Source organism: Arvicola amphibius, chromosome 2 (genome assembly GCF_903992535.2).
Source record: "Arvicola amphibius chromosome 2, mArvAmp1.2, whole genome shotgun sequence".
Taxonomy (NCBI): Eukaryota; Metazoa; Chordata; class Mammalia; order Rodentia; family Cricetidae; genus Arvicola; species Arvicola amphibius.
In genome coordinates this window covers 64837795-64862576 of record NC_052048.2, presented here as the reverse complement: position 1 = coordinate 64862576, position 24782 = coordinate 64837795, and the positions used below count along the sequence as shown (strand labels likewise).

General features: G+C 52.1%; 3 protein-coding genes across 8 annotated transcripts; 2 read left to right on the top strand and 1 right to left on the bottom strand.

Annotated features, from left to right (window-relative positions):
• Nucleotides 1-374: 374 nt before the first annotated feature.
• Loxl3 (lysyl oxidase like 3) lies at nt 375-17944 on the top strand. Of its 4 annotated transcripts, none has more exons than XM_038318676.1 (14): nt 375-484; nt 1620-1959; nt 3562-3725; nt 4588-4802; nt 14635-14854; nt 15238-15418; nt 15532-15686; nt 15880-16047; nt 16181-16343; nt 16521-16764; nt 16861-16976; nt 17050-17186; nt 17299-17410; nt 17508-17944. In XM_038318676.1, exons 2-14 carry the CDS (start codon nt 1644-1646, stop codon nt 17579-17581), a joined length of 2265 nt encoding a protein of 754 aa, XP_038174604.1. In that variant the 5' UTR covers nt 375-484; nt 1620-1643; the 3' UTR covers nt 17582-17944. The 4 variants fall into 4 exon arrangements, with proteins under 4 accessions (XP_038174604.1, XP_038174605.1, XP_038174608.1 ...); XM_038318677.1 differs by having other exon boundaries at nt 401-933; XM_038318678.1 differs by lacking the exons at nt 375-484; nt 1620-1959; nt 3562-3725; nt 4588-4802 and adding exons at nt 11996-12016; nt 13168-13193.
• Nucleotides 17944-21603, bottom strand: Htra2 (HtrA serine peptidase 2). Of its 2 annotated transcripts, XM_038318683.2 has the most exons (8): nt 21012-21602; nt 20703-20907; nt 20419-20613; nt 20135-20167; nt 19831-19936; nt 19608-19677; nt 18389-18484; nt 17944-18290 (listed from the first exon to the last, which is right to left on the bottom strand). In XM_038318683.2, the coding sequence occupies exons 1-8, from the start codon at nt 21515-21517 to the stop codon at nt 18125-18127; spliced, it is 1377 nt and encodes a 458-aa protein (XP_038174611.1). In that variant the 5' UTR covers nt 21518-21602; the 3' UTR covers nt 17944-18124. The 2 variants fall into 2 exon arrangements, with proteins under 2 accessions (XP_038174611.1, XP_038174612.1); XM_038318684.1 differs by lacking the exons at nt 17944-18290; nt 18389-18484 and adding an exon at nt 18517-18682 and having other exon boundaries at nt 21012-21603.
• A 161-nt stretch (nt 21604-21764) lies between these two features.
• On the top strand, nt 21765-24696 carry Aup1 (AUP1 lipid droplet regulating VLDL assembly factor). 2 transcript variants are annotated; one of them, XM_038318685.1, is made up of 12 exons: nt 21765-21925; nt 22004-22141; nt 22221-22371; nt 22559-22743; nt 22963-23035; nt 23131-23204; nt 23412-23478; nt 23577-23679; nt 23790-23906; nt 24005-24120; nt 24304-24422; nt 24512-24696. In XM_038318685.1, exons 1-12 carry the CDS (start codon nt 21789-21791, stop codon nt 24546-24548), a joined length of 1317 nt encoding a protein of 438 aa, XP_038174613.1. In that variant the 5' UTR covers nt 21765-21788; the 3' UTR covers nt 24549-24696. The 2 variants fall into 2 exon arrangements, with proteins under 2 accessions (XP_038174613.1, XP_038174614.1); XM_038318686.2 differs by lacking the exon at nt 24512-24696 and having other exon boundaries at nt 24243-24361.
• Nucleotides 24697-24782: the final 86 nt, after the last annotated feature.

The window sequence follows — 24782 nt, the reverse complement described above, 5'->3', positions numbered from 1 at the left end:
GGGACCTGCTCCCATGGCCCAGCCCTGGAGCTGAACTGGACTGTTGATACTCTGCCTAGCGGGGGATGTGAAGGAACGGCTGGGGGCTGGAAAGTTTCCCGCCTCCACAGGGGGCCGATCCCGAAACCGTTTGCAAGTCCAGCACCCTGACCGCGTCTGCCGGACCTCCAACCTGCGGGAGAAAAAAAGAAAGCTTCATTGAGTCTGGAGCGGGGGGGGGGGGGGGGGGGAGGTAGGGGGACGGCTGAAGCCAGCTCCACGGGGGAGGGGAAGATCTGGAGGAGGGAACTGGCCTGGCTGGAATGGAGGGAGAAAGCGGAATGTGGGAGGGCTCTAGGGGATGTGGGAGGGACCAACGAAGAGGGGGGAGGAAGGGGGGGTCCAGTCTCCCCTGGCCGAACAATTTTTTTGGGGAAGTCCTAAAACTAATCTCCAGGACCAGCACTCTGCTCCCAGCCCCTGGAGCTCTGCCTAGGCGAAGAAGGTACGGGAGTCACTGCAGGCCAGGAGGAAGAGGAGTTGGGGATGGAGAGGACGGTGGACCAGGGAAAGTTGATTTGGGATGGAGTCAGTAGGAAAAGCCGACCAACTGACAGTTTTCTTATTGCTAAAGGAGCGAATCGCAAGAGTGGCCAGCCGAGCAGATCGTGGGGATGCAAGCTTCAGGGTGTAGTTAGGAGGCCCTAAACCAGGGCTGCCAAGCCAAATGCCCCCCAAACAAAGCTGTCTTGTCTGAGTTGGGGGAAGCAATTCTGGAGGCCCCCTTGCTGTGGAGGGCTGTTTTCAGCCTTGGATAGAGAAGGCCTGAACTAAGGAGCCAGCCCTAGCTTGTGGTTGCCCGGTGACAGAAACAATGGTGTTAGAGGAAGATTGGACAAACCCTGCCCGGCTTGAACCTAGCTTTCCGGGAGCCCCCGACCCTGCAGGATATTTGTGAGTCCATGTGCTAGGGAGGGTGGTCGAAAGTCCTCCTTCTCTGTTTAGCCTCAGCCTGTCCTGCCTGGGCATCTGCTTCCACAGAAAACTGCTCATAGTCCTCTCATTCATAGTTCTGAGATCGCAGCGGCTGTTCTCCCAGGCTCTCCGCGCCTGAACTGCTGCTGCATGGCTCCTCCTGTCATTTCTCCCGTGCCTGCACTGTGGCCTTTATTCCCTCTGCTCGAGGCTTGTGCCTTCTGTGTCACCTCCCCCCCCTTACTATGCGTTTGGGTTTGTATCATGTCTATCCATAACTCAATGTGTCTGTCACCCAGTCTGTGTGCTTCTGTTTTTTCCCTCCATTCCCACAGTCTCCCTCCTTCCTCTCACATCCTGTCCGCCTGGGTCACCCTGTCTGTGTGTCTCTTCCCAATCGCTCTGTTTATCTGGATCATCCTCACACTTGGCCTGTAACCCCACACCCAGCCCATGAATGGGAGTAAATGAAGAGAAAGAGAATGATGATAATGATACCAAACTAGGGAAGGACATTGTGGGACAGAACAACTTAAAACAGTTTGGTTATTTGCAAAGGAAAAGGCAAGCCTCCCTCCACCCCCGCACCCCATAACTAGGTTTCTAAGGCTGTACCTGTTTTGTTCCCTATCCTCATTTAGTGTCTCTCCCTCTTTGTCCCTTAGTGTCCCGCTCGGGCCTTGCCTGCCATGAGATCTGTCAGTGTGTGGTCTTGCTGCTCCTGGGGACTGCTGCTGCTGGCCTCGCTGTGCGGCTCCAGTGTGGGGTCTCCATCCCCTTCCACTGACCCAGAGAAGAAGGCGGGAAGCCAGGGGCTGAGGTTCCGACTGGCTGGCTTTCCTAGAAAGCCCTATGAGGGCCGTGTGGAAATACAACGTGCCGGTGAATGGGGCACCATCTGCGATGATGACTTCACACTGCAGGCTGCCCATGTCCTCTGCCGGGAGCTGGGCTTCACGGAAGCCACGGGTTGGACTCATAGTGCCAAATATGGCCCAGGAACCGGTGAGTGATGCTTCGGGCTAGCCCAGACATTACCTAACGCAGCTCAAGTACAGGAAGAACACCATGATGGCACAGCCATAGGGACGTGGTACACCGAGAGTGGACAGAATTAAGTAAATCCACGGATAATAAGCCATCTAACCGTGATTTCTGGGCCATATGCCCTGGGGCTAGCCCGGGCTTCCCATGAGCCTCCAATGCTCTATGTGCACAAAGGGGGGGGGGGGCATTGATAAGTTCTCTTCTGCAAAGATTCTGCAGAGCCATGCACACGGATGGCCCAGTGCAGGTGACCCCTGCATGACCCAAATGCAGCTAACTTGATGAGAATGTGAGAGGTGGTGAATGGTGTCTGCATGTCCCTTGGCTAGAAGGGGTCATATACTACAGCTGGCAAAATCAGGATCCAGGCTAGAGCTAAAACAAGAAAGCTGGAACTCATGGCACAAGTATGAGTGTGGGACACAATCCTCTGAGGCTGGAAGTGCTCAGCCCAGAAGGACCCACAGTGGGACTGATCAGCAGATATACATGCAACCTGCTGGGGTGTTGATACCCCTGTGCCCACTGGCTCTACCCTTCTGAGATAGCACACTTAGAGAGGGACAGTAGAAAGTGGAACTGCTGGGCGGGGGTAGCTCAGTGGTAGAGTGTTTGCCCTGCTCAGTCCTCTAGAGAGAAAGAGGGAGGAAAGGGGAGACAGAGATGGGAGAGAGAGTGGTGAAACCACTCTCAGAAGCCACGTTTCAGGAGGAATGGCAAAAAAAAAAAAAAAAATCTAAAGTCTGGCCCAGAAACAAACAAACAAGCCTCAGTTAGCAATTACATGTTCAAATTCGGGAAGGCCAGTCGTGGCTAAAGGGTTTTCTGGGTGGCATCAAAGGACTGAATCAGACCTGGTTGGGGAAAGTTGTAAAGAGTCACAAGGACTTTCTGGTGATTATGTGGCCTTGTGAGGCAGAACGACTAGGTGAGGCACCCTGAACACCGGCTGTGACGCATACCTTTGAGAAGGTCCCTCCCAGTTCCGAGTGGTCAGCGATACTCAATATGATCTGGAAAGTAAAAATAGGGTTTCTGTGGCAGCAGGCAACATAGGCATACAGAAAAATGCCACAGGGAAGAACGCCAGACTGAAGTGAAAGATCTAGGATTCCCGAGTCTCAGGGAGAAGTCAGACTCTTAGGTAAGTTACATCATATCTGGAGCCCCCAGCTCATTACATGAAGTAGTCATCTGCCAGCTCCAGTCTAATGATTAAGTGTGTACATGCTACGGCAGAGCATTTGGCAATAATAGGGGCTTAATTATAGCTATTATTGAATGAATCCTTATTGATGAGAATTCAAATATTGATTTTTTTGGTTGGTGTTGTTTTAATTCATCAATTTGTCAGTGTCCCAGATCACCCCCAACCTTGTATCAACTTTATACCCTCTTTCCTCTTCCCCTCCAGAGTCCCCCGTCCCTTCTCATACAAAAAGGGAGGGGGCAGGATTATCCTCAAGGCCACATGAAGCCACCAGCTTCCTCTCCAGCCCCATTACTCCTTCACCCTTCTTCCTCAAGCATTTCTCTGTCTGCTTATCTCCCTTTCCACAGGCCGGATCTGGTTGGACAATCTGAGCTGCCGTGGGACTGAGGGAAGTGTGACAGAATGTGCCTCCCGGGGCTGGGGAAACAGTGACTGTACCCACGATGAGGATGCTGGGGTCATCTGCAAGGACCAGCGCCTTCCTGGCTTCTCGGACTCCAATGTCATTGAGGTCTGCAGTGCACACAGCGCGCGCGCGCGCGCGCGCGCGCGCACACACACACACACACACACACACACACACACACACACACACGAAGCTGTGGGAAGGCCATATGTGGTTAGAAGAGCTATAAAGGGATCCCGTAAACCTTTCTGGGATAATGTAAATTTCTGGGAAACTTGGAAGGTATGGCCAAATGAGATGCTGCTGCCCTGCAAAATCCAGTTTTTAAAACTGCGTGTGAGGGCTTTGCAGTCACGTATGTCTGTGCACCCGGTGTCTGCCTAGTGCAAGCAGAGGCTAGAAAAGGCCGCTGGATCCCATGGAACGGGATTACAGGTGGCTGTGAGCTGTCACAGGGTCTTGGAAATTGAGCCCCAGATCCTTTGGAAGAGCTCTAGCTCCCGAATCCAACTATTTTAAGTATTCACATTTGAGTTACTAAACCTGGCACGAGCCTCTCCAATTTGTTCCTGGTCACCTGTCCCTCCCGGCAACATTGCTGCTCTCCTTCAGTATCTTTCTTACTTTCTCCTCGTCCTACGACACTTCCTGTGAAGCTTGCCTCCTGCTTCAAGCAGACTTATTATAGCTTCCTTTTCTAAGTGCCTTCGGGCCCTGTTATTATCTCTCAGGCATGGCACATTCTGCCACTGTCACACACTGCCATCTGGGGCACATTCCCCAGACAGGCAGTTGGCCTGGCTTCGTTCTTAGCCTTGTCTCGGTGGCCCCACCGTCGGGTTTTACAGTAGACACAACCAGGGCTCCTTCAGGGTGGCACGGCGTTGCTACTGGGATTTTTATTCTTTTATTTATTTATCTATTTATCTAATTATTTATTCTGCCCCTGCCTCTGGTCCCATCTCAGGTGGAGCATCACCTGCAAGTGGAGGAGGTGCGACTCCGACCAGCTGTGGACTGGGGCAGGCGACCCCTGCCTGTGACTGAGGGCCTGGTGGAAGTCAGGCTTCCTGAAGGATGGTCACAAGTGTGTGACAAAGGCTGGAGTGCTCACAACAGCCACGTGGTCTGCGGTATGCTGGGCTTCCCTGGAGCAAAGAGAGTCAACATTGCCTTCTACAGGTGCGGGGCTCAGGGGTGTTGGCAGACTTTGGCGAGGATGATGGGTATTGGGGGAATCCCAGGTCTAAGAGAGGGAACCCGGGAGTCTGCTGTGCCACAAGGCAACCGGGAAATCGACCTCGAAAGCTCTCCTACCCAGGATAGGAAACAGGCAGATAGGCGAGTGGCAGGATGAGAGGGCATCAGGGTGACGTCATCGGTCGTCAGGCAGATTTCTCAGCCTGGGCCCTGGAGTCTCACAAGTTCAGAGTTCACAGAGGGTGCGGCCGCCTGTCGGAGGCGGTGCCTGGGGCCTCTGCGACTGGCCAGCACCGAGTCACCCACCCTAGTGAACGGTTCTGTGCAAAGGGCGGCTTCCTTCCTGAAGCATCTCATTTGACAGTTTGGATAAACAGCCCCTACTACCCTGGCAGCCAGTTGGAGAGTCGCAGGCCCAAATGCTCGCCTTCTTTGGCTCCTACTTATTTCACTTGCTGCCAGGCTGCTTGCCGGCCGGTGGCTTTCCATTGAACACACTGCGTAAGATGTGATCCAATGGGGAAGTGTGTTGTAGAAGTGCCAGTCTTTGAAGAAAGTTGGCATTTGCCTCATGTTGAGACAGGAAACCATTTCAGGTCTTATCTCTAATACCGATAAAGCTGTCTTTTGAACCTGAATATATGCTGGGCAGAAAGCGGCGTTAATGTAACCAATATTTTGTTCTCTCGTCTATAATGAAATTATGGGGGATTTCTGTAGTCTTTCTAAACTCTAGCTAATTGTTCTCGCAGCAGACTCCAGCCTCCAAATTCAGTACTCCTCCATAGAAAGAGCTCAGAGCAGCTTGAGCGCAATTTTATTATTTCAATAATTTTAGATCGCACGTGTTCCCTAAGTGCTCACAAGCTTTCTGTTTAGCAACTTCCTCTCAAATAGCATTTGTCTGTAGAGTAAGAAAATGTTTTTTTTTAAAAAGTCAACGCATTCTCTAATATCCATTCATTTCCATATTTATTGGAACTTTCTTTGTCGTGGTACCCAAACACATCTGAAAATTCTTTCGGCCCAAAGGCAGACAGTTGAGCTGTCTGCAGACTGACACCATTTTACAAAAGCTGTGCTGTGCCCTGGTTGTCATCCAGGCTGTCTTTCAGGACCCAAACACTAGGTTCTAAAACAGTTGTGGGATTCAGTTCAAGCTTTTCCAGGAGAAGAGGATGGAGTGAACCAAGGCCTAGAGAGTCGCTCATCCAGCACGTAGTTGATGACCCACTCTGTGACGGCTTCTACTGTAGACTTTGGAGATTCCACAGTGAGCACAGACCAAGGGACAACCAGAAAATAAGTGAATTTATAAAATGTAAGGATGGTAGTATTACCATGTCATGGCTTCTTACTCCAAGAATTGAAAGAGCACACGCAAATAGCCACATAGGAAAGGATTTTATTCTAATGTGAAATGTATGGAACAGATGGACTGCAAGAGGCCAGCAGGCCGCCTGAGCCAGAGTGCTCCAGGACGGAGCCAGAGTGCTCCAGGACGGAGCCAGAGTGCTCCAGGATGCCTGAGCCAGAGTGCTCCAGGACGGAGCCAGAGTGCTCCAGGACGCCTGAGCCAGAGTGCTCCAGGACGCCTGAGCCAGATGCTCCAGGACGCCTGAGCCAGAGTGCTCCAGGATGCCTGAGCCAGAGTGCTCCAGGACAGAGCCAGAGTGCTTCAGGACACTTGAGCCAGAGTGCCCCAGGACGTCTGAGCCAGAGTGCCCCAGGACGCCTGAGCCAGAGTGTTCCAGGACGGAGCCAGAGTGCTCCAGGACACCTGGTCACTGCCCAGGACTTCCTTTTGGGGTCTGGGAGAAGAGCTGGTTGTTAAGGGATGAACCGTAGGCGATTTCCTATTTTGATTGACAGGCTTGGGTTATAGAAGCCTTTGTTTACTGCTCATATCTTTTCCCATCATGCATCTGATTTTAATCTTATGCATACCCAACCATGCATAGGCATGCAACGGTAAACTGTGGCCTTTCCCTGAAAGTATACTCAGAGAATACAGTTTGCCTGCCTAGGCTGGACAGGTTCACTTCCCTAGTTCCTGAATATGTTCCAGGATGTATTTGCACCAAAAAGGGAGTTACTAAGGGTTGCTAGGTCAGCTGTATGCCAGAGTGACCTAATTGCTTTGTTCAGAGATGGGTGTGCATGTGGCAAGATGCAGGCAGAGGTTCCAGGGTGCTACATGGTCTGTTGAGAAAGGGGATGTGTATGTATATCTCAAGGCAACTGAGTCCAGTTTGCTAAGCTATCCCTAGGTTTGCCTGTCTCCGTAATGTGCAGGGAGTAAGGGGTAAGGAAGTGGGAGCAGTGAGGGCACGGCTATCCAGACATGTCAGAGAGGATGAGGAATTAGGAGAACGGGATGGCGAGAAAGCATTCTTCTCTTCTGGTCAGTGTGGCTGGCGCTGAGAGGCGCGGGAGAACGTGGTAGGTGACGTGATACCGATACCGGCGATGGTAGGGAAGGATTGGTGAGCTAGATCAAGAAGGGCCACTTGGGAGACACTGGCTTCACTCTGTGAGGTGCGGGACCATTGGAGGATTTGAGCAGAGGTTTTGTTTTTTAATTTTTATTACATTTTCACTTAATTTGAGTGCCACTGTGAAGAGATGGATATCAGAGGGTGGTGTGCCAGAGGAGGCTCCTCCCATGTGGGTCAGAGGGTGGAGTGCCAGAGGAGGCTCTCTCCCATGTGGGTCCCAGGGACTGAACTCAGATCACAGTCTAGACATCAATCTTCTTTATATACGAAGCAACTCACCTGTCCTGTCCCAAGAGCTGTTTTTGTTTTGTTTTTGTTTTTGAGATCACATCTCATATATCCCTGGCTTGAGGCCCTGATCCTTCTGCCCCCACCTCCCAAGTACTGGGGTTATGGGTCTGTATATCTCCATGCCCAGCTGGTGTGTGGCATTTAACACATTTCTAATCATTACTTTGGATTGCTTTATTTTATGTTATTTATTATTATGTGTGTGTGTGTGTGTGTGTGTTCACGGCGTGTGTGTGTGTTCACGGCGTGTGTGTGTGTGTAGCCCAACGATCAACTTCAGGTGTTTATTTTTTTAATTAAATTGCAGGTGTGCACCACCGTGCCCAGTTTTGCACTGATAATTTTCAAACTTGTTTTGGTGTTCTAGAATATGGGAAAGCTACCGAATTTTAAAAGAAATTATTAAAAGAACAAATGTATAGCTATCAGAACGCTTTGCTGCTCTTGTGCAGGTTATGAAACCGAGGCTCTCGGAGCTTCCCTGTTGTGTAAGAAGACACTTCTTTATAAAAGACAGCCTCCCTGTGTAGCAGGTGAACTGGCAAGCCCTCTGCCTCAGCCTTGAGTCCTGAGAATGCAGGCTTTTCTCACTGTGCCCAGCTTAAGAGGTCACCTTTCTAGTTCCAGGACAGGCTCTAAAGCTGCAGAGAAACCCTGTCTCGAAAAACCAAAAAAAAAAAAAAAGAAAAAAAAAAAAAGGAAGAGGTCACCTTTTCATTCATGTGACTACGGCACATGCTTCCTGACCTCCGTGCGAGGAGAGGAGAGTAGAAAGATGATAAATGATGAGGGAGGTGGTCGGGTACCAGACCACAGATCTGCAGGCCCTGCTGGACCTTCCTACTAAAGGCAATGGGGGAAAGAGTGATGTGGTTGGTTGTCATGTTATTTTGTTTGGGGGAGGGATAGGGTATCTACATAGCCCTAACTGTCCTGGAACTCACTGAGTAGACCAGGGTGGCCTCAATTCACAGAGGTCCACCTGCCTCTGCCTCCCAAGTGCTGGGATTAAAGGTGCCACCACATCACGTGACAGTAGAGTATTTCACTGAAGCTATGCATGGTGGTATTCACCCATACGCCCAGCAGCCTGGAGCCTGAGGCAGAATGATCTGGAATTCTAGGCCCACTTGGAGACCCTGTCTCCAAAAGAGAGGAAAAGGGGTGTTTTAATGAAGAGGTCTATGAGATTACATGATCAGGCTGTGGCTCTATTTTTTCAGATGGGTTTTCATAATAAAATAATCACAGGGCTGGAGAGATGACTCAGTGGTCAAAAGTACTTGATGTTCTTTCAGAGGACTTGAGCTAATTCCCAGCTTCCACATCAGGTCCCACAAACACTTATAACTCTAGCTCCAAAAAAATCCAATGTCTTCTGGCTTCCATGGATGCCTGCACACACACACACACACAAACACACACACATAAGTAAATTATTTAACTTTTAAATAATTATTTTAATGAAACAAATACCTTTTAAAACAATTACAAGCTGGGTATATAGCACAGGCCTTAAAAGTCATCCTTGGCTACATTTAAATTTGAGGCCTGCCTCGGCTACATAATGAGACCTATCTCAAAAAATACAAGGACTGGAGAGATTGCTCAATAGTTAAGAGTACCAGCTGCGTTTCCAGACCACAGAAGTTTCAAGTCCCAGCACCTACATCGTAGTTCCTCACCATCTAGAACTCCGGTTCTGGAACTCTGATGCCCTCTTCTGATCTCTGAGGACATCAGGCACACACATGGTACACAGACATACGTGCAGGCAAAATACCCACACACATAAAAGCAAACTCACAAAAAAATTTTAAAAAGTCATACCTGATGATAGCACATGTTTGTAATCATAGTACTTGGGAAAGTCGGGCAAGAGAATTACGTCATGCCTAACCATAGCATGTGTTTGTAATCAGTACTTGGGAGACTCAGGCAAGAGGATTCCACGTTCAAGGCCAGCCTGGACAGCATTCAGGGGAAGAAAAGCAAAGCAATAAAAATGTACATATAAAATCCTATGCACCTTCACACAGTATACTATGCCAGAATATGTGGGTACTCAAGAGAAATGATAGGGCAGGAATATGGACAAAGAAATCCCTAACAGGGAGCCATGAACCTCTTCAAAGCCAGATGAGGCCTGCGCTTACCAGGCCATGCTCCATCCTGTAACCTGTGCAACACAGAGGCAGGAGAATCAACACTGGCTCAAGTGATAGACCAGGCAGGACTTAAATCAAGACCCTACCTCAACCCTGTACCCCACCTCACTGCACGCCCCCACCCCCCACCAAAACAAAGCCATACATAGTATTGGGCAGGACAAAGAATGGCCATAATTAAAATCTTCGAAATTAGAGAGACAATAAGGAGAAACTGAATTTAGGAAACCTCCTGGAGAAGGAAGGAAGTCAGTTTTTGAGGCCAATTTAAAAGATTGACTTCCCTGCAAGCACCTTTGGGAGATGAGCTCAGCTTATGAATGATAAGGCATATGGGATTGGAACCTGGGCAGGAAGAAGACTCACAGCCAAACCAAGCTAACATCTTCAGATATGTGGTTCTCCATCCATGCTCCAGAAGTCTCAGGTCCTTTGAGAGCCCATCCAAGAATCAGGAATCACACATACACTCAAACACACACAGATACACACATATACAGACACACACACACACACACACACAGATACACACATATACAGACACACACACATACATACACAGATACACACATATACAGACAACATACACACAAACACACACAGAGAGGAAGAAACAAAGAGTAAAAGAGGTGCACTTAGCTTCCCTAGGCCTGACCCAAGCTATTCCTATGTCCTCCAAATCCCAATGCCCCCTCTGTAGTCAGATTTCCTTTTGGGCCACCATCTTACAAATAGCAACACAGAGGCTTATTATTGATTATGAAAGGTTTTCCCTAACTCGGGCTTTTTCCCAACTAGCTCTTATAACTGAAATGAACCTGTTTCTATTAATCTATGTCCTGCCATGGGGCTCAGTTACCTCTCCTCTGTACTGTATGTCCAACTTTAATGTCTCCCTGGCATCTCATGCACACCTAGATTCATCCAGAGTTCCTCTCTCTGCCAGGAAGTCCTGCCTATTCTCTCCTACCTAGCTATTGGCCATTAAACTCTCTATTAAACCAATCACAATGACACATCTTCACACAGTGTAAACAAATATTCGGCAACACCCATCCTCTGGACTCCCCTAGAGTTTTCCACCAACCTACGGACCCAGAAGCCCTCATTCCTCATTTTTTTTGACAGGGTTTCTCTATGTAACAACTCTGGCTATCCTGGAACTCAGTTTGTAGACCAGGCAGACCTCAAACGCACAAAGATAGGCCTGCTTCTACCTCTCGAGTGCTGGGGTTAAAGGTGTGTGCCACCACCACCCAGCCCAGTTCATCTGTCTTGATCCAATTTCTAATGGTCTTGGTACTAGGACACTGTTCTGAGTCCATGGTTTTCACTGAAGCTCACCCCCCCCCGCCCGTTCATGTGCTGGGACAGCCTATAGGGCCTTGGCAATAGCTGATGGCATCATGCTACTTTCAGAAGCTCTCTGTTAGGAAAGGAATCTTGGCCCTGGTTCTGGCTGCATTGGCCTTTTCCACTTGGTTCTGCACCAATCCTGACTCGATCTTGTCTTACCCTCACAGAAAGTTGAGGAAGCGAGCAGCCCGACGCCCCAAGCCCCTTGGAAGGTAAAGGGGCAAGAGCCCCGGGACCTCCTGCCAGCCCCCTGGGGCTTCAGGAGGTGGATGGATGGATGGATGGAAACCTATCCATCCATCCCAGAACCCAACCTATGGATTAGAGATGTAGCTGGATAGTGGTTACTCCCAAGGGAGGGAGGGAGGCAAGCATGGGAGTGGGGTGAGCTTTGATCTTAGGTAACTTTGATCTTAGGGAGTTATGTGGGAACAGCTGAGGAGATACTGTGTCTTTCTCTTTCTCCCAAAAGGCTTCCATTGCAGCCTCAGCCCCTGCGTTCTTCCTCCTCCCCACCCACCGCCACTCCCTTGGTCCAAAACCATTTCCACTCTCCCCTCCCTTGACCTTCAGCTGACCTCCTCACCACTCCCTCACCTGGATTTCCATAACTGGATTTGCCTTCAGTGGCACCGATCCCAGTGAGTGTTGGGAGTTGCTAAGTGAATGCCTTCCGGTGGCATCATCCGTCTCAGTGCGCAGGGAAGCCAGTCGCCCTCCCCGTCCTGTGAACAGAGGGGTCCTTCTAGACACAGAACGCTTCACTTTTCCTGGACCATAACCTCAAGCACCGCCTCTATCAACATCTTTGTCCTTTTTGCAGAACAATCAACAAGTTTAAAGTCACACACAAGCCCCGGGTGGGCAGGGGCCCAAGCAAGAGGTAAATGGAGTTTGGGGTTGGAAGCAGAGAAAAGGCAGGGTGGGCAGGGGCAGGGCTGTAACCAGGGAAGGGTCCTAGACAGGCCTGTTGGATTATGGAACTGTTGAGAGGCGGAGTGGCAGCGGTGACAGTCACCTTCCAGATCCTTCTAGAAATGTGAAGTAAGGCGCTGTAATGCAAGTCTCTGGGGACTGTTAGTTGTAGGGCTTTTGGTTCTTGCCTTGTGTGCTTGTCTTCCTCCTGTGAGTTCCAGTAGAATCTAGCACTCTGTGCCATGCTGGGCTCTCCCCATAAGATCACAGTGTGGCCAAGAGATCAGTCTTCTAGTCCTGCTTTATTCGACAAATGCTTCTTATTTCCTTTTTTTTAAGTAAATATTATCAGGGGCTAGAGAGATGGCTTAATGGTTCAGAGTACACACTGCTCTTCCAGGGAATTCGAATTCAATTCCTGATACCCACATTGGGCAACCTGTAAATGCCTTTACCTTCAGCTCCAGGGGATCTGGTGCTGCTGCCCTCCTCCCACATTCTTAGGCACCTACAGTCACATGCACAAACCCACATGTATTTACACATAATATTTTAAGTTTATCTGGTGTGGAGGGTGGCATATGGAACCTCTCTGGGAATAGCTTAAGAATCATGGCTCCCGCCTAGCTGCCTGCTAATAGTTAGACATCCGGTCCCATATTTTCTTCCTGGGCTCCCTCAGAATTCAAGGGAGTAGGAGACTTCCAACCCATTCAACTTGTCTCTAAAAGGCAGACAGCACCACTAAAACCTCCCTGATAACTTGTGACTGAGGACCAGTGAAGGCATCCTTTCCAGTGTCCCCTCCTCAGCCAGCTCCAGTGTTCCCCGGTTACCTCCCTGTCCCCACAATGGTATGCCTTACCCATAGGCTTCTGTCCCTGATAGCTGTCAACGAGCTCAGGATTTGATGAGGGTAAGTTCTTGCAACCCTCTTTGGCTTGAGTCATCTTTGCCCACCATAACTGTCCTTCCTGACCCCCACATTGAAGCGCACACTTTATAACCATTTTGTATTGATTATAGGGAGTGAGTAAGCATGAGTGTAGAAGTTAGATGTCTGTCCTGTGATCTCAGCCAAACAGGACACTGACAGTACCTGTTTGCTTTGGTTTTCAGGATCCGTTTATCCTGGGCTTCCAAAGGTATTCTGTAAAGTGTCCTGTTTCCTTTGCCTGTTTTGTGTGTGTGGTGTTTGTTTGTTTGTTTGTTTGTTTGTTTTCTGAGACATGGTTTCTCTGTGTATCCCAGGCTGTTCTGAAAGCCCCTTTGTAAACCAGGGTGGCCTCAAACTCAGAGATCCTTCTGGCTCTGCCTCCTAAGTACTAGGATCAAAGGCATGCGCCACCACTGCCTGGCCCTTTGCCAAATATCCTTTCTTCTTGTCTTTCTAGCCAATGGCTTTAAATTGTCAAATTCCCTCTTTTCTCTAGTGTCAGGGATAGGGCACCTGACTGTAATAATTCCCTTCCTCCCTGAGCCTGTTCAGCCTCCAGGACTGGAGTCTTCCTCCAGTCACCTAGCTGAAGCCCCTGTTCTGTTGGTATCTAAAAGACCCCCTCTTCTCTCAGGCATCTCTATGGTGTTTCTGAGTGTTAGCATCTCTAATTGTGTCCTGTTTCCCTGCTCAAATGGCTATGCAACAATGCTCAGTTGAAATTGCACAAGCATGAACTACCTCATTGCAGACATCTGCAGCTCAACTCAGGTCTTGGGTCATGTTTGTCCCTGGGGTGTCCACAGCCACCTTCCCTCTTTGGCCATGCAGTCCCTCCAACTTTCGTCTGTCTTGCATCCGTCTTTGTTCCAGAGAGGGTCACGGCTAGTCCTTCATACTGCTGTCTTCTAGTCTATTCTTGCCATAGCCGCCTGTCATATTATGACAGGGCTTCTAACCTGGAAGCCCTCTGACCTCTGAGAAGCCATTTAGAGGCAGACTTCCTCAGTCCTCAGCATCCTGGCTCCTTGTCATTTGGCTTGTTCAGTCACAGCATGACAGAAAGGCCCGCTCACTGGCTATTCAGGCCAGTTTTGTGTCAGTCACTCCTCTCCTTCTGAGCCATCTCTTCTGTCTTCTCATTCGATTTGCATGGCCTCGTTGGCCTCAGCCTCCCATTGGGTCATTAAGAACAAGACTGCAGCCCGGTGGTGGTAGCACACACTAATCCCAGCACTCGGAAGGCAGAGGCAGGCGGATCTCTGTGAGTTCGAGGCCAGCCTGGTCTACAGAGCTAGTTCCAGGACAGCCAGGTCTACACAGAAAAACCCTGTCTCAAAAAAAAAAAACAACAACAACAACAACAACAAAACAAGGTTGCTATCAAACCTGGCCACCCTTCCCCTAGGGTTCTGCTGCTGAAAGTCCCTCAAATCCCCTGACTGAGTAGCCAAAGTTCTTTTAGACTACACAATATCTCTCTACACACTAACAATCCTGTCTCTTCCAAGGAGAACACAGAGGGGGAAGAAGAGGGATGAGGGGTCATGAGAAGTTGGGGTGGAGTAGGGAGGGGAGGTGGCAGATGACTGAGGGGCAGGTAAGCAAGAACTTGGCCTCACCCTGCTGCACCTCGCTCCTCCCCACAGGATGCTGGCCCAGAAGCAGCAGCACTCCTTTGGTCTGCATGGGGTAGCATGTGTGGGCACGGAAGCCCACCTCTCCCTCTGTTCTCTGGAGTTCTACCGTGCCAACGACACCACCAGATGCCCTGGGGGAAGCCCTGCAGTGGTGAGCTGTGTGCTGGGCCCTCTTTATGCCACCTTGACTGGTCAGAGGAAGCACCAGCAGATGAAGCCTCAGGGGGAGGTATGTCACACAATGAATATTTTGATTCTGCAGCACTGGGAGTTGACACGTGATAGGCAAACCTATCGTTCACCTACACCCCTAGCCCAAGATAGTCAATGGGACCTTTTCCCACCCAATGTGGGAGCTCCCTAGCCTGTCCTCTACTCACTAAGCACAGCCCCTATCTTTGAAGACAGGGAACCTTCCAGTAGCTGTGCCATAGACCTGATGACACCCATTGTGATTAAAATCTCATTCAGGCCTGGAGGGATGGCTCAGCCATTAAAGGCTAGGCTCACAACCAAAAATATAAAATCTCATTGAGCTCTCTGGCTGCATAGCCCTCCCTAAACCAACGTTTCTATTCTAATCACCTCTCTGAACATGTCTGTCTCCTACAGGCCCGTGTGCGTCTAAAGGGCGGCGCCCACCCGGGAGAGGGCCGAGTGGAAGTCCTGAAGGCTGGCACGTGGGGAACAGTCTGTGACCGGAAGTGGGACCTGCAGGCAGCCAGCGTGGTGTGTCGAGAGCTGGGCTTTGGCACTGCTCGAGAGGCCCTGAGCGGTGCCCGCATGGGGCAGGGTGAGGGGAGCGGATGTTCACACTACCATGGGTACATTCCTTAGGAAGGTATGGAGTCCTCTGGGCAATGAAGGTCTAGTTACAACCTCCTCAGCCTTGACTTCCAACTCTAGGCATGGGTGCCATCCACTTGAGTGAAGTCCGGTGCTCTGGCCAGGAGCCCTCCCTCTGGAAGTGTCCCTCCAAGAACATCACAGCTGAGGACTGTTCCCATAGCCAGGACGCCGGTGTACGATGCAACCTCCCCTACACTGGAGTGGAGACTAAGGTCAGTCATGCACTCCACTTTGGGTCTTTCTGCACAGGCCCAGCATCCGGAACACAGCTTGCCTGCATCCAGCCCTTTATCCCAGGCCCGCACAGCCCACAGCCCCCACAAACCCTGCCATTTGCTAGCCCTTTCTCTGTCTCTGCTCCCTGCTGTAGCCTGTCACCCCCAAAGTTCCTCTGTACCTCTACAGATCCGACTGAGTGGGGGCCGAAGCCGTTATGAGGGGCGAGTTGAGGTGCAAATAGGGGTACCGGGGCATCTTCGCTGGGGCCTCATCTGTGGAGATGACTGGGGAACACTGGAGGCCATGGTGGCCTGCAGGCAACTTGGTCTGGGCTACGCCAACCATGGCCTGCAGGTGAGTGGGGAGAAGTGGGAAACCAAGTTGTCACCAAAGTCTGTGCTTTGGGTAAAGGACTAGAAGCAAGTCCTTTGGCCCTGGAAACTGGAGTCTATGGCCTCACCAGAACACCTCCATACACGCCCCCCAGGAGACATGGTACTGGGACTCAGGGAACGTAACTGAGGTGGTAATGAGCGGAGTGCGCTGCACGGGGTCTGAGCTGTCCCTGAGCCAATGTGCCCATCACAGCACCCACGTCACCTGCAAGAGGACTGGAACCCGCTTCACTGCAGGGGTCATCTGTTCTGAGAGTGAGTGACGACTGGGTAGTGCACCAGAGAAGTAAGTCCTGGACCAGCCCTCCCTTAGAGGGAGATGCGCTTTGATCTGGAGGGGCACTCTTCGGCAGCGCGCGCCGTGAGAACCCAGCGTCCCACAGGGAGCTGGAATGCCCTCAGCGGTAACTCCATCACTCTTGTCCCACGCAGCTGCTTCCGACCTGCTGCTGCACTCCGCGCTAGTACAGGAGACTGCCTACATTGAGGACCGACCGCTACACATGCTGTACTGCGCCGCTGAGGAGAATTGCCTGGCCAGCTCCGCCCGCTCGGCCAACTGGCCTTACGGCCACCGGCGTCTGCTCCGATTCTCTTCCCAGATCCACAACCTAGGAAGAGCTGACTTTAGGCCCAAGGCTGGGCGCCATTCTTGGGTGTGGCACGAGTGTCATGGGTGAGAGGGCAGACCGGGCCAGAGACAGGAAGGCTGCGGGGATGTGACAAGCCTGCTGGGATCTGGGAAAGAATCACAAGTTCCCTTGTCCCGCAGGCATTACCACAGTATGGACATCTTCACTCATTATGATATCCTGACCCCCAACGGCACCAAGGTGGCTGAGGGCCACAAAGCTAGTTTCTGTCTAGAAGACACTGAGTGTCTGGAGGGTGAGTTGGGGCCAGAGTGGACTTAAGCCCAAGCATTGTCTTGCCCTTCACTGACATATAACCCTCCCTGCAGATGTCTCTAAGAGGTACGAGTGTGCCAACTTTGGCGAGCAGGGCATCACCGTGGGATGCTGGGATCTCTACAGGCACGATATTGACTGTCAGTGGATTGACATCACAGATGTGAAACCAGGAAACTACATTCTCCAGGTGCCTGGCATCTGCCTGGGCTTTTGGATATTGCAGTTTGGGTGGGTGATGGAGACACCTTTGGACCGGAGATGTGCGGCTGGGTCACATCAGCCTTCTTTCTAACTCACAGGTGGTTATCAACCCGAATTTTGAGGTGGCAGAGAGTGACTTCACCAACAACGCGATGAAGTGCAACTGCAGATACGACGGGCATCGCATCTGGGTGCACAACTGCCACATCGGTGGGTGACAGGAAGGGCGGACGGGGATGGGAGGAAGCTTTCATCCCTGCCTCATGACTCTGTGGGGAGCCCCTCACAGTGCCTGTCTTCTCTGCAGGTGATGCCTTCAGTGAGGAAGCCAACAGGAGGTTTGAGCGCTACCCTGGCCAGACCAGCAACCAGATCGTCTGAAATGGCACCGCCCTCTCAGCAAACCACCACTGACCCCATGGCAGGGGTCTGAGGCTGCCATTACCTCAGGAGCGTCCCACAAGAACTCCTGATGTCAGCAGGCCCACTACACCATCTGGCTGTGCACTGTGGATGACGAACTGGTGAACAAAAGTTGGTGCGTCCCCTACTGGGCCAAGCGGGGAGATTCAGTCAACAGACAGCACACAGAGAACTGCCATACAGAATGGCAGCAGCAGCAGCAGCGTGTTCCTTGAACAGGGAGGTCTGAGAGGTCAGCTCTCACGCTCTCCTAAGTACCGCTTTACCTCTAGCCTTCTGGTGGGGGAAAAGATCCAGCCCCCGTTTTTGACTGAAACGTGTTGCTAGGTATAATTTTATTTTATATAAAATGTGTTCTTCAGAGCCCAGGATTGGTGCTGGTGGTTAGAGGAACCTGCCCTCTATCGGTCCATTGACTCCTCGGCTCAGGTGCACTCAGAACCTAGGCTAGGAAGGCAAGAAGGAAATCAGGGCAGGAGTTTCATACTCTTGCTAGTCCAGTCATTCTGTGACCTCAGGGGTCACATATAAGGTCAGTGTTTCTGATCCCCGCCGGATCCGCACTGCCAGCTGTGATTGGGTTCGAACAGCCTCGTAAACATCTTCAGCACTTTGTACCATTTTCTCCCCGATGGCCAAGATCACGTCACCGGGCCGCAGACCAGCCCTGCGGAGGATGAACAGGGAGAGGAAGGGGTAGACAGCTGAGTTCAAGGGTCCACGCACCCCACGCCACCCCACCTCACAGAGCAGGCCTTCCATCACCTGTGTGCAGGGGAGCCCAGGATAACTTTGTGGATGAGGACACCATGCTGAACATCAGGAAAGCTTGGCTCTCGGAGCTGGAGCTCAGCCAGGATGCTGGAAGGGTACAGACCACCGTGTTAGCTGCACCCAGGCCCTCTCTCATCTCGGCAGGTCGCTTTTTGTCATCCAGTGTTTAGGAGGTGGGATATGCACATGAAAGGCGTTGATTCCAAATGACATGCAGTGTTAAACCAACTGCACTTGCGTCATTCTGGAATTCCACCTTAAGGAAAGGCAGAACCTAAGCCGAGCCTAAAAAGATGGGTTCTATTAACCATATGAAATAAGAAGGTATTAAGACACAGATATGAGCCAGGCGGTGGTAGTACACGCCTTTAATCCCAGCATTAGGGAGGCACAGTAAGCAGATCTCTGTGAGTTTGAGGCCAGCCTGGTCTACAGGGCAAGTTTCAGGATAGCTAAGGCTACACAGAGAAACCCCATCTCGAAAAAAAAACAAACAAAAAAATAGGAGTAGAAAATCAAAGTAGTTCTGAAGAAGCAACAAGATGGTTAGAGATAAGTGGAAATGGTCCTTTAATGCTAGCTCCATGAAGATTCTAAATCACAGCAGCGAAGCAATAACATGATGCAGCCAATCTAGTGAAAGGTACAAGATGCAGTAGGATGAAAAAGTTATGATGAAGAGGGAAGAGCTCTTGTGACAGCAGACAACAGCTCATCTTAGATAAAGACAGACATGAAAGCAAAACCGAAAACATAGTCCAGCTGCAATAGCCCCCCATCTCATGACCCATAACGGAGTCCAGCTGCAATGGTCCCCGTCTCATGACCCATAACGGAGTCCAGCTGCAATAGCCCCCCATCTCATGACCCATAACAGAGTCCAGCTGCAATGGTCCCCGTTTCATGACCCATAACGGAGCCCAGCTGCAATGGTCCCCGTCTCATGACCCATAACGGAGTCCAGCTGCAATGGTCCCCGTCTCATGACCCATAACGGAGTCCAGCTGCAATAGCCCCCCATCTCATGACCCATAACAGAGTCCAGCTGCAATGGTCCCCATCTCATGACCCATAACAGAGTCCAGCTGCAATGGTCCCCGTTTCATGACCCATAACGGAGCCCAGCTGCAATGGTCCCCGTCTCATGACCCATAGCGGAGCCCACTGTAGGGCACAGGCGCACTCACGGTCCTGCAGACCGCCCCTATACCTTGGAGTCAGAGTCAGCATCATCACTCCAATGTAGCGGCGCTGGGACCCGCTGATTCCAAACCAGGAATCTGTAAAAAGAGGACAGATGAACCCACCCAGCTACACCGGCTTTCCCTCCCTCCTACCAGGAGAGCCCTCTCCAACAAGTTGCAGTGAACGCCCCTCCCCTATGTCCCATCCTCCATTTTAAAGGTGCCCCTTTCCTACTAAGAAAGGCTCACTTTTCTTTTCCCCGCGGTGCAGAAACTCCCTAAGGCGATCAGAAGGGATGGCAAAGGAGATTCCAGCTGTCACCTTCATGGTGTTCACTCCAATCACCTCCCCATCCTGCAGGGACACAGCCCTCTGTCCCCTAGCCCACACAGATGGCAGAGCAGCAAGGATTTGGGGGCAGGGGTCTGATTGGATACCAGGAGATAAACAAACTACAGAAACGTAACCAAAAATCCTTAAATGAGAGAAAAAGCCACCCTTCCCCCACACTGACCTGGGGTATGGATTCTTTTAGAAGAACATGGCACTCACCAGGTTAACCAGGGGGCCTCCAGAATTTCCAAACTGTGAGATAAGATGAAAGAAAACATCAAAGGAATCTGAAAGTCTATGCCTCTGGGAATTCTATGACTGTAGGCATAACCAGGATGTTGGGAAATTCTTCAAATTCTGTTCCCAGCCCATGTCCTAGACTGGCTGCATTTTGCAGCCCAACCTCTAATATAGGCCCAGCCACCACCTGTCAGTGCCCACAACAGACCGCCATTCTCCTCAACTCCAACCTAGCTCCACATTTCTCCCCTATCAGGACGCACATCAATAGCTGCGTCAGTCTGAATGTATTCCACGTTGTTTTGAGGAAGTCCCAGGTCCCTGGCTGGACGCTGAGCAGAGCTGACAATGCCAGATGTGATCGTGTTCTGCAGTGCAAAGGGACTTCCCATGGCAACGACAAATTCCCCTTGCCGGACGTCAGCAGAGCGGCCGAGGGGCAGTGTGGGAAGAGGCTCCTTAAGGGAAATGAGTACACCCAAATTGGTCAGTTTAAGAAGGGAGCAAGTGAACAGCTGCCATCGGATCGGGCCTCCTCCATCCCCACCTTGGTTTGAATCCTCAGCGTGGCAATGTCTGCCACAGGATCCACAGCTGTGACCATGGCCTCATAAGTGTCTCCGCTAGGCAGCCTCACGCGCACTCGGCGCCGATCAGCCACCACGTGGGCGTTGGTAACGATGAGGCCATCGGAAGCCACTACGAATCCTGAACCGTTAGAGATGGGGACTTCACGGCCCGAGAAAGGGTGCCTGGGAGGGGGGAAAGCACCGATTACACTGCAGCTGCCACCCCATTCTGCTCACTTGCCTGAGGGCAGTTGGTTTCAACACCTCCCGGTCAACTTCATCATTACCGGTCCAGGATTTCGATATAGACCACAGCAGGGGCTGTCTTCTCCACCACATCTGCGATGAAATTGTACTGGCTCCGGGGAGACTTGGGTGGCGGAGCCGGAACAGCAGCCAGCACCGCGGGAGGACCCCGCCCCCAGCCCCACAACAGCAGCAACATTGCTCCCCCTGCTCCCACCGCCACTGCCAGCCATTCGCGCCGACGGATTCCAGAGTTCCTGCAGGCCTCCTGGGCACCGGAGTCTGGCGTCCCCACAGTCAGTCGTGCCCAGATATCCGGGGTCCCAGGCGTCAGACATGCCCGTGATGCAGGGACCCCTACAGGCACCCGGGCCGGGAGACTGGGGGTCCCATAAGTCATCCGGGCCTGAGGGTCAGAAGTTCCTGACGTCATCAGAACCCGGAGGTCAGGGGTTAACCGGGGACCCTTCCCCCAGAAGATGCCCCCCAAAGCCCTCCATGCCCGAAGGCTCCTGCCTGCACCCCGCCCCGCCTTCAGCGCAGCCATCAGCTCCGCCTCGGCTCTCTCCTTGCCCGCCCTACTAAGAGGCGGTGCACTAAAGCCCAGCTAGCCCACTTGGTGAAGCGAGGCACGCCGGTATCTGTCCAGTGCATGCCGGGAATTGTAGTCCCCTCAGGACGCAAGACGCGCTCTTTTAGGCGTGAGCGCGCACGCACACACACGCACGCACACACTAGTTCCCCCAGGCCGCAAGGCATGCTGGGAGCGCTACCCCTTCCGGGGCGCTTCTGGACCTCGGGTTCTGGCATCCCTGCGGATGCCCAAAGACTCCTCCTTCCCAGGAGCCCCCGCGGCCCTGCGAAGATGGCGGCGACAGAGGCCCTGCTTTCCTGAGGCGGCTGCGATGGAACCTCCCCCAGCTCCGGGGCCGGAGCGGCTCTTTGACTCGCACCGGTAAGCGCTGCGGAGGGAAGAGACCGGTCAGCGGGTCCTCTCGGCTTCGGCGCCTGATCGCGTCGCCTCTCGCCGCAGGCTCCCGAGTGACGGCTTCCTGCTGCTCGCGCTGCTGCTCTACGCTCCGGTCGGCCTCTGCCTCCTGGTGCTGCGCCTCTTCCTAGGGCTCCACGTCTTCCTAGTCAGCTGTGCCCTGCCTGACAGCGTGCTCCGCAGGTGCGAACTGCGGTGCCTGGGGAGCCCCCGGGCAGGGCCTGGTTCAGGACCGCACAGTCACCGCTGCTTGTGTCCCCAGGTTCGTGGTACGGACCATGTGTGCGGTACTGGGGCTCGTGGCCCGGCAGGAGGACGCCGGACTCCGGGATCACCGCGTCAGGGTCCTTATTTCCAACCATGTCACACCTTTTGACCACAACATAGTCAACCTGCTCACCACCTGTAGCACCGTGAGTGGGGGCGAGGCCGAGAGCGCCACCGGGTGGCCCCCTAGGCCCGAACTCAGTGCTCACCTTACCCATTAGGGTCTCTTGGGGAACACCGATCCTTTTCCCTCACCCCATAAACATCCCCCTACATGTTACTTTTTTTTTGACATTTCCCCTTATTCTTGCTTTTTCTCCTCCCTGCTCTCAGCCTCTGCTCAATAGTCCCCCCAGCTTTGTGTGCTGGTCTCGGGGCTTCATGGAGGTGGATAGGCGGGTGGAGTTAGTGGAATCACTCAAGAAATTCTGTGCTTCCACGAGGCTCCCGCCCACACCTTTGCTGCTCTTTCCCGAAGAAGAGGCCACCAATGGCCGAGAGGGGCTCCTGCGTTTCAGGTGGGTAAGCACAGGGCCCTGGCTCCAGTGGAGTGGGTTGTCAAGCTCCTGGGTGAACCTGCCCTAGTTCATTTCCTCTCTGCCCACTTTCTGTCCTGCCCTCGAAATTCTTAATTCCTTGGTTATCTGCTTATGTAGTTGGACAGTTTCCTTGCTTAAGGCAAGTATGAGTTGTTGGCTGGGCTACACTGCACTCCCATCTTACTCTCTCTTTCTTAGTTCATGGCCGTTTTCTATCCAGGATGTGGTACAACCTCTTACGCTGCAAGTTCAGAGACCCCTGGTCTCTGTGGTGAGTACCGACTGGACAGGGCATGGTGGGGGGGTGGAGGGGAAGTTTCCCACCTCTGGCCCTGGCTTAGACCTCACTTCATGCCCTCCCTTCAGACGGTGTCAGATGCCTCCTGGGTCTCAGAACTGCTGTGGTCACTTTTCGTCCCTTTCACGGTGTATCAAGTAAGGTACTAATTGTCCTCAGTTTTTGGTGGCTGGGAAGTTGCTCACTTCAAGGTCCTGGAAGTAGTGACCTCTGGTTAATGTCAGAGTTCCTCCACAGAGGCAACACTTATCCACCTCCCCTTCTCATCACCACTGTCCCAGAATAAATGGGGAGGGGGTGACACCCTTCGCTCTGGTGCCTTAGCAGGGTACTGCTTTGATTTCTACAGGTGGCTCCAACCCGTTCACCGGCAGCTGGGGGAGGAGAATGAGGAGTTTGCCCTCCGTGTCCAGCAGGTGGTAGTGAACACAGGCATGGTGGTGGTGGGGCCCCTCTTCAGGGGCTGGGAAGAAGGCCTGAAGGGCTGCAGTTATAGCCTAACGATTCTCCCTAGCTGGTGGCCAAGGAATTGGGCCAGACAGGCACACGGCTCACTCCAGCAGACAAAGCAGAGCACATGAAGCGACAGAGACACCCCAGAGCACGCCCGCAGTCAGGTGTGTGGTCTGTGTGCAGAGACGTTTGCCCCCGTGGTGGCTTTACTGTGTGTGCTTGTCAGCCACCTCGTTAGCTCTCTACTCACCTAATGCTTCTGTTTTTTTAACAGCACAGTCTTCTTTCCCTTCTTCTCCCAGTCCTTCTAATGTGCAGATGACAACTCTCGCTCAAAGAGTCAAGGAGGTTTTGCCCCATGTGCCATTGAATATCATCCAGAGAGACCTGGGTACGGGACAGGGTAGCTTCACATAATGACAGATACAGGAAAAGTGGGTTGTAGCAGAGGGTGTACAGGAAATGGACACTCTGCCCCTCTCTTCCTAGCCAGAACTGGGTGTGTAGACTTGACCATCACAAATCTGCTTGAGGGGGCTGTGGCTTTCATGCCTGAAGATGTCACTGAGGGAACTCAGCCCCTGCCCACAGCCTCTGCCCCAAAGGTGAGACCCAGGGATAAATGAAGACCAAGACTTAGGGCAGGTCGGGGCAGTCTCTTTGCTCCCTCTCCCTGACTCTCTTTTTGATGTTGAGACCCTAGCACAGTGCCTCTTTTGCAAAGTAGGCATCGATGGGTGTTTAATGATGATGACTTCGCAAGCCCTCTGACATTGTGATCACCTCAGTTCCCCAGCTCTGGCCTGGTGACCCCTCAGCCCACAGCCCTAACATTTGCCAAGTCTTCCTGGGCCCGGCAGGAGAGCCTGCAGGAGCGCAAGCAGGCACTGTATGAATATGCGAGAAGGTGAGGGGAGCAGGAAGGAGCGAATTGGAGAAGGGCCCAATGAAGCTAATGTGACAAAGTCTACACACTGTCTCTCCCATGTCCCACAGGAGATTCAGAGAGAAACAGGCCCAGGAGGCTGACTGAGCCCAAAGGAACAGGATGGTACCCAGAGCCGCAGGACGGAGACTGGGGGCAGCCCTCATCCAGCTCACAACAGGCGGGATGAGTGGGTGGTAAAAAGGGAGGGATGGAGCTCCCCCAATGTCACATTAAATTCAGGGTTTTCACTCAAGGTCTCTGTTGCCTCTCTGGGTGTCAAAAGCCCCTCAAGCAGGTTCCTTTTCCTCAATCGAAGAGTATGTGGGTGAGGATGATCCC

Bases quoted from the DNA above. Each gene is read 5' to 3' on its own strand.
- Loxl3 (XM_038318676.1), top strand. From the start codon at position 1,644: ATGAGATCTGTCAGTGTGTGGTCTTGCTGCTCCTGGGGACTGCTGCTG. The intron at 1,960-3,561 runs GTGAGTGATGCT...CCCTTTCCACAG, and splicing joins CAAATATGGCCCAGGAACCG to GCCGGATCTGGTTGGACAAT. The intron at 16,765-16,860 runs GTGAGAGGGCAG...CTTGTCCCGCAG, and splicing joins GTGTGGCACGAGTGTCATGG to GCATTACCACAGTATGGACA.
- Htra2 (XM_038318683.2), bottom strand. From the start codon at position 21,517: ATGGCTGCGCTGAAGGCGGGGCGGGGTGCAGGCAGGAGCCTTCGGGCA. The intron at 20,908-21,011 runs GTAATGATGAAG...CCCCCCTCCCAG, and splicing joins TATATCGAAATCCTGGACCG to GCACCCTTTCTCGGGCCGTG. The intron at 20,168-20,418 runs GTGCGTCCTGAT...CTTATCTCACAG, and splicing joins AGACTGACGCAGCTATTGAT to TTTGGAAATTCTGGAGGCCC.
- Aup1 (XM_038318685.1), top strand. From the start codon at position 21,789: ATGCCCAAAGACTCCTCCTTCCCAGGAGCCCCCGCGGCCCTGCGAAGA. The intron at 22,744-22,962 runs GTGGGTAAGCAC...TCTCTTTCTTAG, and splicing joins GAGGGGCTCCTGCGTTTCAG to TTCATGGCCGTTTTCTATCC. The intron at 24,423-24,511 runs GTGAGGGGAGCA...CATGTCCCACAG, and splicing joins CTGTATGAATATGCGAGAAG to GAGATTCAGAGAGAAACAGG.